The 18,185-nt window shown below is 39.3% G+C and overlaps 1 protein-coding gene across 2 annotated transcripts in view; it reads left to right on the top strand.

Moving 5' to 3' along the window:
• CYFIP2 (cytoplasmic FMR1 interacting protein 2) overlaps positions 1-18,185 on the top strand; it is a 2,832,302-nt gene that overhangs the window by 754,756 nt on the left and 2,059,361 nt on the right. For both annotated transcript variants that reach the window (XM_044069335.1, XM_044069334.1), the window contains exon 6: positions 4,417-4,598. In XM_044069335.1, coding sequence (XP_043925270.1) covers positions 4,417-4,598 — 182 coding nt within the window. The remainder of the gene's footprint in view (positions 1-4,416; positions 4,599-18,185) is intronic.

Genomic DNA, 18,185 nt, shown 5'->3' with positions numbered 1-18,185 from the left:
GGCTCAGATGTAGACTCAACCACCCTGACAGCAAAACTGTCTCCAGAAAGGATAGAATTGTTACACAACCAAGTCAGACTCTTGCTGACCAAAGACAAAGTACAAGCCAGAATAGTTCTTCAAGTTCTAGGTACTATGGTGTCCACCATTCTTTTAGTTCCCCTAGCCCATCTACGCATGAGAGTGCTTCAGTGGCTACTATTTGCCCAATGATCAGTGCAAGATCTACCCTTGTCCCACCAAATAATCATTACAAATTCCTGTACGAAGGATCTAACATGGTGGTTACATACAGATCAGCTTTATCTTCTAGGTCGTCCCTTTGTTCTTCCTCATCAAAATGCAGTCTTGACCATGGACGCTTCCCAGATAGGGTGTGGGGGCATTATCTGGGAATGACTCTCCAAGGTATCTGGCAGGATCATGAGAACCACTTGCACGTAAATGTTCTGGAGATGAGAGCAGTACTATACGCGTTGCAAGCACTTCACAGTTCTCTTCTTACCGGAACAATTGCAATTTAATCAGACAACATGTCAGTAGTGTAGTACATAAACAAGCAAGGGGGAACCAAGTCTTACTCACTTTGTTGAGAGGCACAAAGAGTATGGAAATGGGTGATGGACTCTCAATGTTTTCTGGTAGCAGCGCACATTCCGGGAAAGTCCAGCAGACAAACTGAGTTGAGCAACTCTGATGCCTCATGAGTGGTCCCTGAAAACAGAAGTTGCAGAAGAGATTTTCCGCAGATGGGGCCAGCCTTGCTGCGATCTGTTCGCCATGTACATGAACGCTAAATGCAGCAATTACTTTGCCCTCATTCCCCATCTGGGAATGTCACCCAGGGATGCTCTGGTCCACAGTTAGCCCCCAGACTTCTTTACACTTTTCCACCCTTTCCCCTCGTACCCAAAGTGATTCAGAAAGCAAAACTGTTGAAGAGTACCCTGATCCTTATTGCTCCCTACTGGCCTTGCCAAGTCTGGTTCCCCTTCCTGTGGCCTTATCTCTTGGAGGAGCCATGGATTCTAGAACCATCTCCGGACCTCCTGATTCACCAATCGGGACAGTTCCATCCTACCATCCAGACCCTGAAATTGATAGCGTGGCTGCTCCAGTTCCATGAATAGCCAGGTGTTTATCCCTTTCTCCTACTGTAAAATACATCCTCATTTCTTCCCACAAACATTCCACCAGAAAATTGTACTCTAGCAAATGGAAAAGGTTTTCCATTTGGGCAGAAAAACAAGGCATAGATCCGTTTTCAGCTCTCATAGAGTCTATTCTGTCCTTCCTCACATCTATTTTTCAAGAAGGAGCTGCCACTGTTAGAGTTCAGTTGGCTGCCATCTGAAATTATCATTTTGGGAACATGAGAAACTCTATTATGTCCCACTCTTTATGTAAAACCTTTTTGAAAGGAGTCCTCCTTCTCAGACCTCCAATTAGGCAACCTTTGGAGCCCTGGGACTTAAACTTAGTTCTTACCTTATTGATTTCTCCACCGTTCGAACCAGTTTCTTCATCTGACTTGAAATTGTTGTCTTAGAAGATATTTTTCTTAGTAGCTATAACATCTGCTAGGAGGGTTTCAGAATTGCAAGCTCTGACCATTCAACCTCCATATATTATTTTTCATAAGGACAGAGTTTCCTTAAGAACTAATCCTTCTTTCCTCCCTAAGGTATGCACAGAACATAATCTAAAAACAACTATTGAATTACCAGTATTCTTCCCCAATTATGCTAATAAATCAGAATACAGACTGCATCAATTAGATGTCCATAGAATCCTCTGATTTTACCTGCACAGGACTAAAGATTTCAGGAAATCGGATCAATTGTTTGTTTCCTTCTCAGAGAAAAACAAAGGTTTACCCGTTTCCAAAGTAACTCTGTCTAATGGCTTTCAGACTGCATCTCATTTGCTTACAAAAATGTTGGGAAACAACTACCTGCTAAAGTAAGAGGCCATTCAACTATGGCAATATCAGCTTCATATGCCTTCAAATAAAAACTCCCAATTGATACCGTTTGTGCAGCAGCTACATGGGCAAGACCTCATACTTTTGTCACTCATTATAAATTAGATTTGGCCTCCTGGGATGGGTCATCCTTTGGGTCTACTGTGCTAAAGAGTCTCTTTGCTTGAACCACCCAGGAAAAAGGTGCTGGGGACGCTGTCCCATCCAGCAAGAATTATGGCGAGATAGGACTACATAACATAAAGAAGTTATGTACTTACCATAGCGTTCCATGTTTGTAGTCCATCTCACCTACATTCTTGCATCTCACCCTCCTTCCCCCTTCCTGTATCCTGGAGGAACTCGTGGACTATCCTTTTTCTGCCTGACCTTGTTATAGTTGTCTGTCCTTATGATATGGATAGTAAAACAAAATCTTTTTTGTTTATATGTACATAGTAATTGATAGAATAATCACTATTATGTATTTAGTTACTTTCCTGCATACAAGATCTGGGGAATTGCCGTGGTGCACCATGGGATAGGGGATAGCCTCGAGCCAGTAAAAGCTCTCAAGCTTTAGTATCGGCCGAGTCGGAAACCCATCCAGCAAGAATGTAGGCGAGATGGACTACAAACAGCAAATATGTGGAACATAAAACATCAACTTTAACACAACCTACCTTGTTTAACAGTGTGTTGGGGAACCATTTTGCAGGATACACTTTAGAAAGGATATTACTTCACAAGCAATCATTTTGACTGGCTTTATTTATTATAATTGGCTACATGTCATTCGACAAGAGATGCCCAAGAATGTTTATACAATTAAACTAGGTTACATACCACAACAAGAGAAGAAAAGCATTTTCACTCATGGCCAACCCTATCAGTAAAAAATGTTCACCACAACTGTAAAACTTTATAAAATCATGTTTGGTGTTAATTGTTGTTTTAGCAAACATCAGATAAATATGTATTAGGTATTGTACTTTAATAACTGCATCTTGTGACTGCAATGTATCCATAGTTTAAGATGCATAACTCCCAGTCTGTCCCACCTAATACATGGAACTGCTTCATCTTTACCTGTCAGGCATCTATGTCACTGTCTAAAACAGGAGAGGAAATACATTTTCACTTAGAGTACAGGCAAGCATTTCATTATATTTTGATGCTTGCATACTTAACTTTCTTCAAGATAAGAGAACTGAACAGGGTTGTTTATTGGTGTTTGTTAAAATTGTTTTCTCTACTGCCATATGCTGCTGCTTTTCTGTGTGCCTAAAACTGAAAAACACTAATTTTTGCCCAGTTTCATTGTAAGGTTTTCTTCTGTATATCAAATAGGTAGCATTGTAAGCTGCATGGCATCCCGTAAACTGTCTTCTAGACATCAGGAGCACCTGATAGTGAAGCAAAATGGAGGCAGTGAATTTGAATCCTGTGTGGGATTACTTACCAGCCCCATCCCAGTCATGTGAAGGAATGCTACTTCGTTATTTTGGTATAGCTTGTGAAACACATTTAATCAAAAGTGGGTTGTGAGACAGCGACATTTTAATTTAATTATACTTACCTAATTTCCTGGAATATATAGCCAATGCCTCTACTCACTTCATAATGGCATTATCAGTTCTGGTTAGCAGTCCACCCTTTAAAATAAGCCTGAAGTTAAAATAAATTGATCATGTAGCCAACAGTTTGCTTTTTTCCCCTTTGTTGACAAGGTTAGCCACACTGGGGTAGTGACCTCTTTTCAGGGGAGGCACGAGGTAATATTTATACTACTAGGGGAAATTTAGCCTACACATCAGACAACTTTACATAGTCTTTTCATTAGGTGCTGATGGATATTTTACAAGCACCTGAGGCTGAGCTACCACCAACTCAAACAGATGGGACCTCAGTTTAACATCTCATCTGAAAGAAGAAACAGTAGTGCAGCAACCTTTAATGCTGCACAGCATTGTCAGCAGTCCAGTCACTTACAGTAAAAAATAGAACCCTCAGCCTTCTGGTCTTCTAGTACCAAAGCTATGTGTGGTACTTGCACCTGCCATCAGATACATCTGGTACAGCTAGCCTTCAAGGAAAATTTGTGTCTCTCCTTGTTTGTGTAACCCTTCACATGCCCTTTTCAGTCAGGCCGAATTTATTTCATAAGTAGCAGTCAAGATGTGGACTTTGCATCTAATAAAATTTGGACATTATAAGGAAAATTGAAAGCATGACCTTCAACTGACCTTACAGGTGTAATCATTCTGTGTAATATATCTGAACTGGTGTTTCTTTTAGCCTTTTGCTGTCTGTGTGTGTCCAGGTCGATCATGACATTTCAGCTGGCAGAATTTTTCGTTAAAGTATTTACTTGATTTAATGAATACTTTATTAGTAGATATAATGAATACTTTTATTAATAGATAATCATGGATTTTATTGTTTTGTTCCAGCGCAAAGCTATTGAGAGGTTTTGTGGTGAAGTGAAACGTTTGTGCCATGCAGAGAGACGGAAGGACTTTGTCTCTGAGGCCTACCTTTTAACTTTGGGGAAGTTCATCAATATGTTTGCTGTTCTGGATGAACTGAAGAACATGAAGTGTAGTGTGAAGAATGACCATTCAGCCTATAAAAGGTTAGTGTAAATAGGACAGCTTATTTTCTAGGTGCTTTTTGTCCTCAGTGTCTGCCAACCAACAAGGCTTTCCCAAGTGGACTTTACACATTCATTCCCCTGAACTAGAGAATTGCCGCAGTACAGTACGGAACAAGAGCTGTGCAGAGGGCCCATCATACAGACAGCCTTCACTGATATCCTGGCAATGAGGGCACTTTAATGGCTTAACCCCACTCTGTTAGCTGGGAGAGTAAGTTACCTACAGTGCCTTCCTGTGTGAGTTCACACTCCTGCCTACCCGTTGATGAATACTACTGCCAGACAGTGGCTTGGTGAAATAAAAGCCTGCTTCCTGGCTTCAACATCTTAATGCCACCACTCCTGTAAGAGATTGTAGCTGTATTCATGCCCTGCCGTACCACCTCAGGAGTGGCATGTCCATCCTTCCCAGAGAGCTCTATTAAGTGTCCAAGGTACTAAATAAATTCAGGTCTCAAGGGCTACAGGCAAGTCTTTGTGCCTGTATGCCAGTGAAGCTGCCAAAAGAAATAGCTTTAGTCTTTCTGAGACGATTAGTGGCTTTTGGCACAAAGCTTCAGACAGAACACACAAGATGAAAAGACTTTCAGATATTTTGTTTGGATTTATGTAGCTAAAGACAGAATGCAACACAGTGCATGTGATTACATTCACAACTGTGCTGCCTTGATACTGAATAATTAGTAAGGTTACAATAACTTTGAGAAGAAAATTTGACCATAAAAATCTTTGTAAGATGGCTATGTGTTGGTGCTAGCTCTGTTTGTGGAGAAGCTGAATTTCTATTTTTTTTTTATTTATTGTAATAACAATCCCAGTCATTTCATGAGTACAGTTTGCTATTTGTATCATTTGATAAATATTGGAGTTTGTACTGTGGCATGCTTATTAATTGAGAGAAAAAAATCTTTTCTACATTAGTAAATATCACAATAATAGCAGTGACATTTTAGATATATAGGCTTCATTACATAAATTCTGCCATATCTCATTTCAGTTATTGTAAGAAAAAGTGTATATTTCTTGAAACATACAGACTGACTTCTTTTACCTGCCATTATTCTAGACTTGCAAGCCTGAGTTCTCATTATAAAACTGACTTTCCATTCCACATTCTGCAGTCTGCATGACTACTTATTTATAACATATTAGTCCAGTATGTGGGTATGGAAACATAACACTCATCTCTTGCCCTGTTCTTCAAAGATGTAGCCAGAAATACAGTGTGTGATGTGCAGCACAAATTAATTGTTTCGGGGAGGGGGGTTAGTATTTTTCCTGTATTCTGGTCACTAGTTGTTCCACTTTCAAGCAGACAGTGAAATAATATGGGAAGAAAAGAGTAAATGTATCTAGAACTGAGATATGATTCCTATATCACTAGCTGTACACTTAAGTATTTGCAGTATGGTTTTAGTATATGTGCTACAAATTTACCGTTTAATTAAAATAGTTTTATAAGTATTTATTCGTTACATTTAGCAACTTATCAGTCCCAACATAAAGTTAAGTTTAAGCTCTTCTCTACGCATTAAATCTGAAGACATTAGTTGAACAGTCATCAACTGTAACAAAAACAACATACAAGTCCTAAGCAGACAACTGTGTATTAAGTCACATATTTGTAGTCATACAAACAGTATACAAACTAGTATAATTTTGAGTACAAACCTTCTAATAATGGGCATTACTTGTTTGACAACAGGGTATACATTTGAGTACAAGGGTATCAGCAATGCACCATTCTTGCTGTTAGAGGTAAAACTTGATTGCTGCACCATATGGAATGGCTTGTACTAAAAATTTCTTAGGTATGTGTGGCTTTTTCCTAAAGGTTTCTTGCCACCATCTTGTGAAAGTTCAAAAATGCCTTTAAATTTTTTATATATATATATTTATTCAATTTTTAAAAAGGCATTTAGCATGCCTTTGTTATCATCTCTTTAGTTAACAACCCAATATTTTCTGTGAGAACATCTTTGTACCTCTCACTGAAATATGGTCTGCACGGGTAGAAGTTAAATCAGGAATACAGCACAGGTCTGTTCAGCACGGACTGCTTCAGCATTTATTTAGGAAATACAGTGTGGCTAAACCTTTCATTTAAAGAAACATAAATGTGTTTTTTGTGAAAAGAAGAGGTCAACGGGTGCCTGTTCTCCTGTGTGTTAAGAACATCTGCGGTCCCACACACCTACTGTTTTATAAAGATAAGAGTTATATTTAGTGGTGTGAGTAATCCAGGATTTTCAGCCAGCTGCTGCCAACAGATTCAGCACTTTTGGCAGAAACACACACACAGACACACACACACAGACATACACACACACACACACACACACACACACACACACACACACACACACACACACACACACACACACACACACACACACACACACACACACACACACGCACGCACACTCACCGACACATAGACACACACACACACACACAAACACACACATACACACTCATTCGTGCACATTCACAGGCACACACACACACACACACACACACACACACACACACACACACACACACTCACATGTGCACACTCACAGACATATAGACATATGCGTGCGCGCAGACACACACACTCACACACACACAAACACACACACACACACACACACACACACTCACATGTGCACACTCACAGACATATAGACATATGCATGCACGCAGACACACACACTCACACACTCACACACACACAAACATACACACACACACACACACACACACACACACACACACACACACACATATGCATAAAATATATTTACCTGACATGAATGGTAATGTCAAGGGACTAAGGCTAAAGCAGTTCACTGATGATTGCAAACTGTGGGCAGTTATCAAATTCCATTGTGATATAGAACTTCTACAGCAAGGGCTGGACCAAACTATGTACCCTCCAGCACTAAGAAATGCAACATAGTTTACCTTGGTAAATAAACCATCAGTACTGCTTATCATATAGATAACAGTCCACTTAAATGTAAAATAGGCATCAGGGACTTGGGTATGTATGTTGATAACAGACTCTCTTTTGATCACCACATCTTTGTGATAGTTAGAAAATCCTTCTACTTTGCACAACATATCCTTTGTGATACCTTTTCAACGTCCAAAGAAGTTGTAGTCCCACTTTATTAATCCCTGTCAGGTCCATCTTTGACTATAATGCACCATTTTTAAATGTACCTCATTCGCTTAGCACCTAAACCAACTTGAGAGACCCCAGCAGTTCCTCACCAAAAGTTCTTGGATCTCATTACCCTTAACTACTCTGAGAGACTAAAAACATTGTCCCTCTACTCAGTGTCATACAGGCTGCTGAAGAGTGCTGTCTGCATAGCCTTCTTTACTACCCACGGACTTGGAAAACCTGACAAGGTTCATATAATACAGTCTTTACTAGTATATATTATAATACTGTGAGCCAAACTGGGTCTATAGCACTGTGCGATACCCATATTAAATTGACTGTAATTCCGCTCCTCCTCAACCTAGTAAACAGCTTAAAGAGCGGCAACACATTTCAGTTTAAAAATAAATGAGCTAAGGCAAACGGCATTCTAATAGCCGAACATAAGCCTTGCCTTAAGAAACTAGATAGAAAGTATCTTGGCTAAAAGGCAATTAATAAAGAAATTTGGCAAAGTGTATCATACACTCAAACTCTGTATACTTACCTAAGGTATTATACTCATCCATTGGAACCTTGTGGTTGGGGCTAAGCCCTGCTTCACTCGCCCTCGCTACGCTCGGGCTCGCTTCGCACCCCACCCTGCCCCCTAATCCCACCCTCCCCTACTACTGCTAGATTTAAACCCATTAAACCACTCCTCTGTCATCCTTAACCTATCCCAGACAACCCTTAATTCTAATCTCCTCCCCTCTCCCTAGCCCCTCCTCCGGTTTCCCAACCCTTACTCTAGCTCCAATTCCAACACTAACTATTCAGAATGAGACCAAATATGCTTCTTTCAGCACTACTCCTTACCCTCTACCTCCTCAATATCTATGAATGTCAACCATACCTTGGCTTTTACCACCCTCGAAACCAAACTATCACAGCTCCTACCCTAAACATAGCTGATCAACCCTTAACTTACCTCAAACCTGTCCTTTCCACCTGTAACATACACCAACTAACTAGATCATGGTTTATCTCCCCCAAAACCAGATATTATTACAAAATACTTAGTAAAGCCTTGAAAAGCGCCATAACTGTCCAACTCTGTCTGATGAGGGATGGTGACATTCACCCTAATCCAGGACCCACCATTCCCACAAACCCTCTACCCAACACTATCAGCAACTTCTGTCCAAATACTAGGTCCAAAAACTCACTCCTGACATGTCATCTAAACATCAGGAGTATTAACAACAAGGTCCATAACCTTCATGCCCTCATGGCAGTCTACTCACCTGATGTACTTTGTCTCTCAGAAACCTGGTTGAAACCAGGAACTAAAGACAGTGAAGTCATTCCACCAGGGTATAATATACTCCAACTAGACAGTGCCACTAAGAAAGGAGGAGGTGTAGCAATCCTGTTTAAAAACACACTAGATATCATACTTGTTCCACAACAGCCCCCTCAATTTAGTAATGCTGAGATGCTCCTCTGCAAACTGCAGCTTAACAAACTCAAATCCCTATACATCGCCTGCATATACATCCCTCCAGGCGACAACACTAATACCGTAGAAGACTTTCTACAATGGCTTTCATTTAACTACCCCCATGAAACCATGGTGTTAGGAGATGTTAACATAGACTGGAACAACTGTTCCACTGAATCTCCTACCACCCACATAAATCTTTACGGTTTACCCAACTCATCTCAATACCCACTAGGTTAAACAAGCCCAACAACAAAGGCAGCATCCTAGACTGGATACTTGTCAACAACCACCTAGACCGGTATAATGTAGGCTCCCTCCCAGATGACCTAAGTGACCATTTACTCACTTACATCATCAAACATAAAGTTAATAATAACCACCAAATTCTCTATAAAACTATCAGATCCCACAAGAATGTTAACCTCACCACCTGTCAGAATGAACTCAAAGCATATAATTGGGCCATCCTAAAAAACCTTCCACTGGATGATGCTGTAGCCTATTTTAACTCCAAATTCCTCACCATCCTAGACTCCCATGCTCCTATCCGCACCCTCCGAGCCAAAACCAAAACAGCCCCCTGGCTCACGAAGGCTACTAGAACCAAAATTTTGGCAAGAAACAAAGCATGGGATAATTGACGTACCTCTAAAGACCCACTCCACCATATTAAATTCAAACAGTTAAGGAATGATGCCAAGAAAGCCACACTGTTGGACAAAAAAAACTATTACCAACACCACCAGCACAAACATCAGAATAAACCTCAAAAATTCTGGGTAGGCATTAACAAACTGCTCCACCCTGGCCAAACTACCACTCCCACCCCATCAGATTCCAATCTAAAAACTCCAGAGGAAACTGCTAATATCTTTAACAACTTCTTTACCAAGACCATCCAGTCACTAGCTAGCCAGCTACCCCCCATCAACCCCTCACAGAATTCCTCATCTATCTCCACCCAACTACCCTTTAACTTCCAGCCTGTATCCACTTCTACCATCAAATCACTACTCACCAAGCTAAACCCCACAACCATAGCAGCTGATCTCCTTCCACCAGAATACCTACAGAAAAGTGCAGAGGCTATTGCGTACCCCATTTCGATTATCATAAACTGCTCACTATCTGAAACCTATTGCCCCTCTCTCTGGAAGGTCTCCCATGTCATACCCCTTCATAAGGGAGGCAACTCAGTAGACCTCTCTAACTACAGGCCAATAGCCATTCTATCACCACTGGCCAAAATACTGGAGAAATGCATCCATAACCAATTAACCCATTACCTCACCCAAAATCAACTCCTGGCCAACTCCCAGCATGACTTTAGGCCTCATCATAGCACCACTTCCGCTCTCCTATCCTTCTCTAATACTATCAACATAAACAGAAACAATAACAAACTAACTTCAGCTCTCTTCCTAGATCTGTCTAAGGCCTTTGACATGGTCAATCACCAGCTACTTATCCTTGCCCTGAAGCACCTGTCACTTAACTATGACCCCATTAAATGGTTCCAATCATATCTGACTGAGAGAAAACAAGCTGTATTATGGAATAATATTGTATCCACCCAACTACCTATTACTCTGGGAGTCCCCCAAGGGTCCATACTAGGTCCCCTACTCTTCTCTATCTTCATCAACGACCTACCTACTATTACCCCCAAGGCCACTTGCATTCAATATGCAGATGACTCTACACTAATCTGTACAGCGTCCTCCTTAACAGAACTCATGACCCTAACACAGTATACCTTCACTGAGGTAGAAAAATGGTTTGCTGACTGTCAGCTTCTCTTAAACCCTCAAAAAACCAAACTCCTAATATTTTCCCCCAATAGTAAAACCACCTCACCATTTTTTACTTTAACATCCAACAATGGCACTACTATCTCCCCAGATACTCAAACTAAACTCCTCGGGCTCACAGTGGACAATACACTAAAATACGACTCCCATGTTAATCAAACAATCAAATCTGTCAACAAAAAGCTGGGCTCCCTCTATAGGATCAAATCTTTTCTCACCCCATTAGCAAGAACTACCATTGCCTGATCCCACTTACTATCCACCCTACTCTACGCTTCCCCTCTTTACACTAACCTAAATAAAGCTTCTCTCACCAAACTTGCTAGATGCCATCACCAAGTTGCCAGGTTCGCCACAGGTACACCCTATAGGACCCACCATTGTCTAAACCTAACTCAACTCAGATGGCTAGAATGGCCTAGCCTGGTCCAATATAACCAACTCATTATAGCCCACAAGGTTTTATACCAACCTGAATGCACCCCTGCATTAAACGATATAATTAAACCATATAGCAACCCGAGGTCCCTGCGCTCTGCTGACAAGCTGCTGGTGCAAATGTCCAAGAGCAAAAATGTACAGGGGACTCACTATTTGCCAACTCAGTAAGTAAAACCTGGAACTCACTACTTGCCACACTCACTCTCCAACCCTCCCTAACCCTGTTCAAAAAAGCCTCAAACACCACCTCCAAACACAATGGCAATGTCTCTGCTTAAACCCAGACTAACTACTACCTGCAGTTTGTGGATACTCTGTCTACTCTTATTCTAACTGAGCCTGAACTATTAAAGGACCTAATTCCCAATATGAAATTTTCAATATTTGTTACCCTAAGTGAAGTCAAACCTGTTGTCTGTATGTTAGCACCTTACATATGAATGCATTTATTCAAATGTGTGCTTGTATCCTACTGAACTATGTATATTTACATGTACTTGCAATCTTTCTCTCTATTGTCTCTATGTAACTGTACTTTTTCTGGAGCTTTTCTCCCCGGGCCTCTGCTAAAAATGGACATATATCCAGTCAGACTTTCCCAGTAAACAAATGTAAAATAAAATAAAAATAAATACTACGAATGACCCAGCACTCTTTGAACTTTTAAATAGAACCAGTTGTAAAACAAACACTCTGTCTAAGACCTAAACATGTATTCCTATATCAGTGACACTAGATGTTGTGACAATACCTAAACCAGTGCATCCCCCTTTTCTAGAACAGGCTGCCCTTACCTATTGAGCAGAGTATTTCCATAGCAATCTTTGAAACCAGTCTGGACGACCGAATGTGTTATCACAAATTTTCATGACCGATATATGGAGAAAGACCCATATTAGGTGATGTAGCTTAGCTTCTGGGTTGCTATAAGCTTAGTAGAACATATGAATCTGAATAGACTGTGAACATTTATCATTTAAACATTAGTGTTCAGAAACTGTCAGGATGTCATACCTCTCAAGCTCTTAAAGCAAAAATTCTGTACAAATGGTGGAGACTAACGCCCAAAATCAGGGACATATTGTAAATATTGCTCTTAGAAATTCAGAGAGTTGCTAGAGCAACAAGTTTTATATTAAGATGCATTTTTTGAAGGATATGAAGTCTAAAACTCAAATGTCTGCCATTATTTAGTGACTTCAGTTCTCAAGATTTGCCAGAAATTCACAAATTTTGTGAGGAACAGATCAAAAATGTGCATCCAATGGGATAGGCAAAACTCTGCTAAATGTTGGACTGTTGAGAGATATGCGTTAAATCAACGAATCAATCCATAAATAAATAATTTCGCATTTCCAGAGAAGGGAAATTACCCTTGTTATAGATTGTAGCTTGTGGAATACATCTTGATAGAATATTGGCAATGTATTGGGTGCTCCCGTCACATTTAAATGTGTTTTTTCTGTACTGTTTTTTAGTGCCTTTGTAATAATAACTTTTTTCTTGATGTTAACTTCTGATGAATTCAAGAGACGTAGAAAATCCTGCAGGCACTTACATATCTGGGACTTAAAAATCATAAGTCTGAGATAGCAAGGTCTCAAAAGTATTCCCTTTTCTCCAAGGTATGGCAGTCTCAGAGTTAGTATACATAAATAGTGAATGGAGAGTACTAGGGGGGGGCTTGGTCCCATGCCAAGAATAACTTTAAAGGAGATCAGTGATTGTCAACATTCATAGTTCTGTAGTTTAGCTGTTTTTTTTTTTTTTTTTTGTAATTCCAAAACTTTTAATTACACAAGTATCGGAATTACAATAGGGAGTTAGTTCTGTATGTAGATGACATGTTGCCCAAATCTAATAGATTCACAACTGAACTAGAAGAAGCAGTACAAGAGGCCTTCCATCAATTATACTTAAAGACAAATAAAATTAAACTGTTACTAAATCCCAAAGAATGTACTGTAATGCTATTTTCTTTTCTATAACGCACAAACCAAAATATCACATAGGTGAACAGAAACTGCTGCCGTAATAATAGGTAAACAGACACTGCTGGTGTAGTAATCAAACATGTCGAGGATTATGATCCGGTCACCAATCATAACTTTCTCATTATGCATTTGCGACATGGATGCCAAGAAATTCACCTCTCAAGCTGAATCTTGGCATTTTTGTTGACAACAAATACTATGTAGTTGCAGTTGGAGAGCCATTCATAATTCTTTGTATTGCATGGAGATTTATCTTTTCCAAGTACTATGTATTTCTCAAAAGTAATATGAAAAAAATGTGGTGTGCTGCATTGGCTTTAAAACTGGTAAAGCAGTGGAGGAGTGGTTGATGCCTTTACATATTCCCTGTGTAAGGGAAACTGATTAATTCAAAATGACCCATGTAGTGCAGCAGACAGTAGGTAGAAACAGGAGTTGAAACAAAGCCATTTATACGTGTTGCTGCTGTTTACTGATCAGCACTGTCTGCTTTTACTGCAGACACAAATTTAGTGTGTAGGGGGTGCTAAGCACCCCTCTAAGCATTGTTAAGGTCGGGACTCTGACTGTATCAGTGCTGAACCAGGTTATAATTTTGTTGTTCTTTGAGCATACTTATAGCTCTCCATGTACTACATATTAGTTAACATCTTTCCCACATTTATCCAACAGAGGAATGTTGGCCTTATTCTAGATCTCTCTGTTTCTTTTAAACTACAGTCAGAAATAGTAACAAATAAAATAATTCTGCAGCTTTGGGTGTGCTATAAAAATCCCATCTGTTATCTGAAAAGTACATCACATAATTGCCAGGTATGTGCTACTATCCACACAGTAGAATGTGGGCTCTTGGTAGTTTCATGACACTCCTTAGCAAACATCCAGTTATTACATACATACATAAATAATATATTCATCTTTGTATATATTCCAAGCCCACCAACTCATCACTGCAAGCTCATTAACTCTGACTGACAGTAACTAACAGAGACAACATGTTGATTAACATCTTCCTATATAAAATGTTAAATCTACAACACTGTCTTCCTCAACATAATAAGTGAAATGTCTGAAGAACATCTTACTCCCTCAGAAGTAACAGGACAACTCATTACAATAAACAATGCCTCCCTTTGTCTAGCTGTTATTGAAAAAGATTTTACCAAAAATTGGACTAGCAACTTGGCATCAGATTCCCAAATGATACCTGCACATAGGAGACTGATTATTTTCCAAACTAAAGGATAACTATCCACTGAGATTACTTGCAAATATTTTGGAGGTGATGGTTAATTGACTTCAGCCATTTGTGCAGCTGGGTCCTAGAGACAGATTTACTATCATGTACTCAACTCCCAGGCTGTTGAGTCCACCTGAGTGAGTCCCACATTGTGAAAGTTGGAATGTCGAAAACAGACATTACTGACTGTCCAAACTTGCCCTCTTCTGGACCCATGGTAACGCTTGATCCTGAGTCCAGAGCACGTAGGGAGTTTCTAAGTTCATTGTTTGTGTTGGGTATTCTGGATTTCGGGATTCCAACTTTTGTCAAATGGTTTTGAGCATACAAAGACTTGACTGCCTGTGAGTTGAGTACATGATAGTAAAGCTAGAGATACCATGCTAAGTTATGCATATGGTACTGAGTCTCAACCACAGCACAACTACTGCCCTCTTATCCTTCACCCATACCATTGCTGAGGCCCTAGACATCAACAGACTCATATCTTGTCTCTTCCTGGACCTCTCCAAGGCATTTGACACCATCTCCCATCCCCTATTGCTATCTAAACTTGCTAGTCCCAATCTATCTGCTTCCTCCCTCGCCTAGTTCGCCAGTTACTTGTCTGGCAGGCAGCAATCTGTTAAATGGCTCTCTTCCACGTCTCCATTCATACCTGTCCCAACCGAGGTTCCTCAAGGCTCCATCTTGGGTCCCCTCCTGTTCAATGTCTTTACCAGTGACCTCCACACATCTTGTAAACTATCCTCCCTCATAAAATATGCCGATGATTCGATGCTCATCTCTATCTCTGACAATATCCCTGATCTCCATACTCTTACTCAACAGGCCTTCCAATCTACCAAAAAGTGGCTCACTAGTAACCTACTCATTCTGAACCATAAAAAGACCAAACTTGTGTTATTTCTTCCCCGTTCTTTCACCCATCACAAATCCATCTTTACCATCACTTCCTCGAATAACACTATTATCAAGCTCACACAAAACTCCTAGGTGTCATCATTGATGATGAGCTCAAATTTAATTTGCACTTCCTCCAGTGCATAAAAAAGACTCACTAGAAACTAGGTTTTCTATAGCGCAGTATAAATTTCTAACTCCAGATGCTAGAATCTCCCTTGCTCAAACTCTTTTCCTCCCTTCCTTTCTTTATGCTGCCCCTGTGTTGACTAACATCCAAACTACAACCCTAAACAAACTCCAGCAAACTTACCATAAGATAGCTAGATTCATCACTAACTCTCCTTACAATACACATCACCGCCTAGCCCTAAATTCCCTCCACTGGCCCGAATTCTCCCGTCTACTCTTGCTATCACAACTTCAAATGATACATCTCATTCTTTAGAAACCTTCATCTTGCCCTGCTCTTGCAGCCTTCATTTCTATATACTCACCTTCTCACACTGTCCGTACCTCTAATCAGCAACTACTACACACCTACCAACCCAAAAAAACAGTAGGGAAACTCCTTTATAAGTCCTCCATCACCCAAGCATGGAACAAACTTCCTAGAGACATTTGTTCCACTATTCACTCATCTCACATCAAGGAAAAACTCAAACTTCATCTGTTTAACTCCAAAATATGTCCCTGTGATGCTCCAACTTAAAACCCCCTCTAATGTCTCCCCTCTTAAATAAGTATCTCCATATCTGTAGATACTCTTCTACTCTACATTCCTATTTTCCAGGACCTACACTGTTGTAAATATGTTATTAGTTTTGATACTATATAATCTCACAATTGTACGTATTTGCTTTTTGCTTTATGTTTCAGATGTTCTTGTATAATTTGTTTCTTGTTACATTTTTGTGTAAACTTTCTTTTTTATGATTACTTTATGTTCATTGGAGCTTTTCTCCTCAGGTCTCCGCTGAAAACAGGCCACAAGCCCAGCTGGACCAACCCAGTTAACAAATATCAATAAATAATATATGTATATATATATATATATATATATATATATATATATATATATATACATATATATATATATATATATATATATATATATATATATAAATAGAATAAAATAAAATGAATCCTGTTTCACTACATTCAAAATGCAAATTACTCTATGTCTAGTCGCTAATATATTGGCCAGCAGATGAACAGTGTCTCATCACTAAAAAGTAAATATATATAAATGTTAACCTCAATAAAACTATGACATTATTTTATAACAATTAATACTAAAAAAATCAAAAGCTACAAATCCAAAGAGAATGTATGTCTTATTATGCATTATAGTGTTGGAATTAAAAAGTCTAATGTTTTAGGGGTCTATCTATCAAAAAGGTATGAGTGTAACTTTGTCATTCAAACCATACGCTTTATCAGCCTGCATTCTGATAATCCACTTGGTCTCTCTTTTCCGTCAATTTTTTAAGATTGCCAAGTCTCACACTTCTGTGAATGAGCTATATAGCTAAGAACAAAAACTTATGTGAAGTACCATGACTAAGAATATGTCTGGCCAAGGCATTACTCTCATCTTCCTTATTCGTCTATCATTAAAGCAAAGTAACCTCGTTAAAGATTTATTATTTTTGTATGAAAAACTAGGACAACTACCTACAACAGCCTGCACTCTCTCATCTATAGTGAGTATTTTCCAATTCTTATAAAATATATCACAAATAACCTTGTTGTTAGAAGAATAAGGAATCGTCACTCTACACTGCTCTCTCTTATCCCTAAAATAAGGTCTCCCTTTATGTGACCTATCAGTGAAATTAATCATCATTCCTTAGTTGGACACGTTCTTGAGATTTATAGCCTCTTTCCAAAAATTCTTTCTCCAAATTTCATGGAGCTACTTTATAAAATGTTTCAGAATTGGTGAGTCTTGATACTCTAAGACTTTGACCTTGAATGATATTCTTATAGACATGGGTGGGGTGCATACTCTGACGATGTAATAAAATATTTTTCCTGCATGCTTTCCTATACAATTCCGTGTGAATCTGACCTCCACTCTTAAAGATGAAAACATCCAACAATTCGATACTTCAGTGGACCATTTTCCTGTGAATTTTAGGAAATCAATAGTAGAATTTATATAATCCAAAAACCTCTCTAGCTTCAATGTAGACACATCCCATACCAGGAACACATCGTCCACAAATCTCTTATAATAAGGTATATATTTGGAAAAACTACTATTATTAAGAACAAAGTGGGTTTCCCAGTATGCCATAACCAAATTGGCATAAGATTTAGCACATGGCGTACCCATGGCTACTCCATTCTTTTGTAAAAAATATTCCTCTTCGAATGAGAAAACATTGTTTGTCAAAATCATATCAAGCAACATGCAATATAGCTGAATCTTATCATTAGAGATGCCAGTATACCTCAAAAACTGCCTTACAAAGTGTATTCCACCCTCATTCGGTATTGCTGTAAACAGCAAAGTAACATCAAAAGTAACT

Source organism: Protopterus annectens, chromosome 4.part0 (assembly GCF_019279795.1).
Source record: "Protopterus annectens isolate FY-2018-M chromosome 4.part0, PAN1.0, whole genome shotgun sequence".
In the NCBI taxonomy this organism is placed as follows: domain Eukaryota; kingdom Metazoa; phylum Chordata; order Ceratodontiformes; family Protopteridae; genus Protopterus; species Protopterus annectens.
The sequence above is the reverse complement of the archived record's forward strand: the minus strand, read 5'-3'. Positions and strand labels throughout refer to the sequence as shown.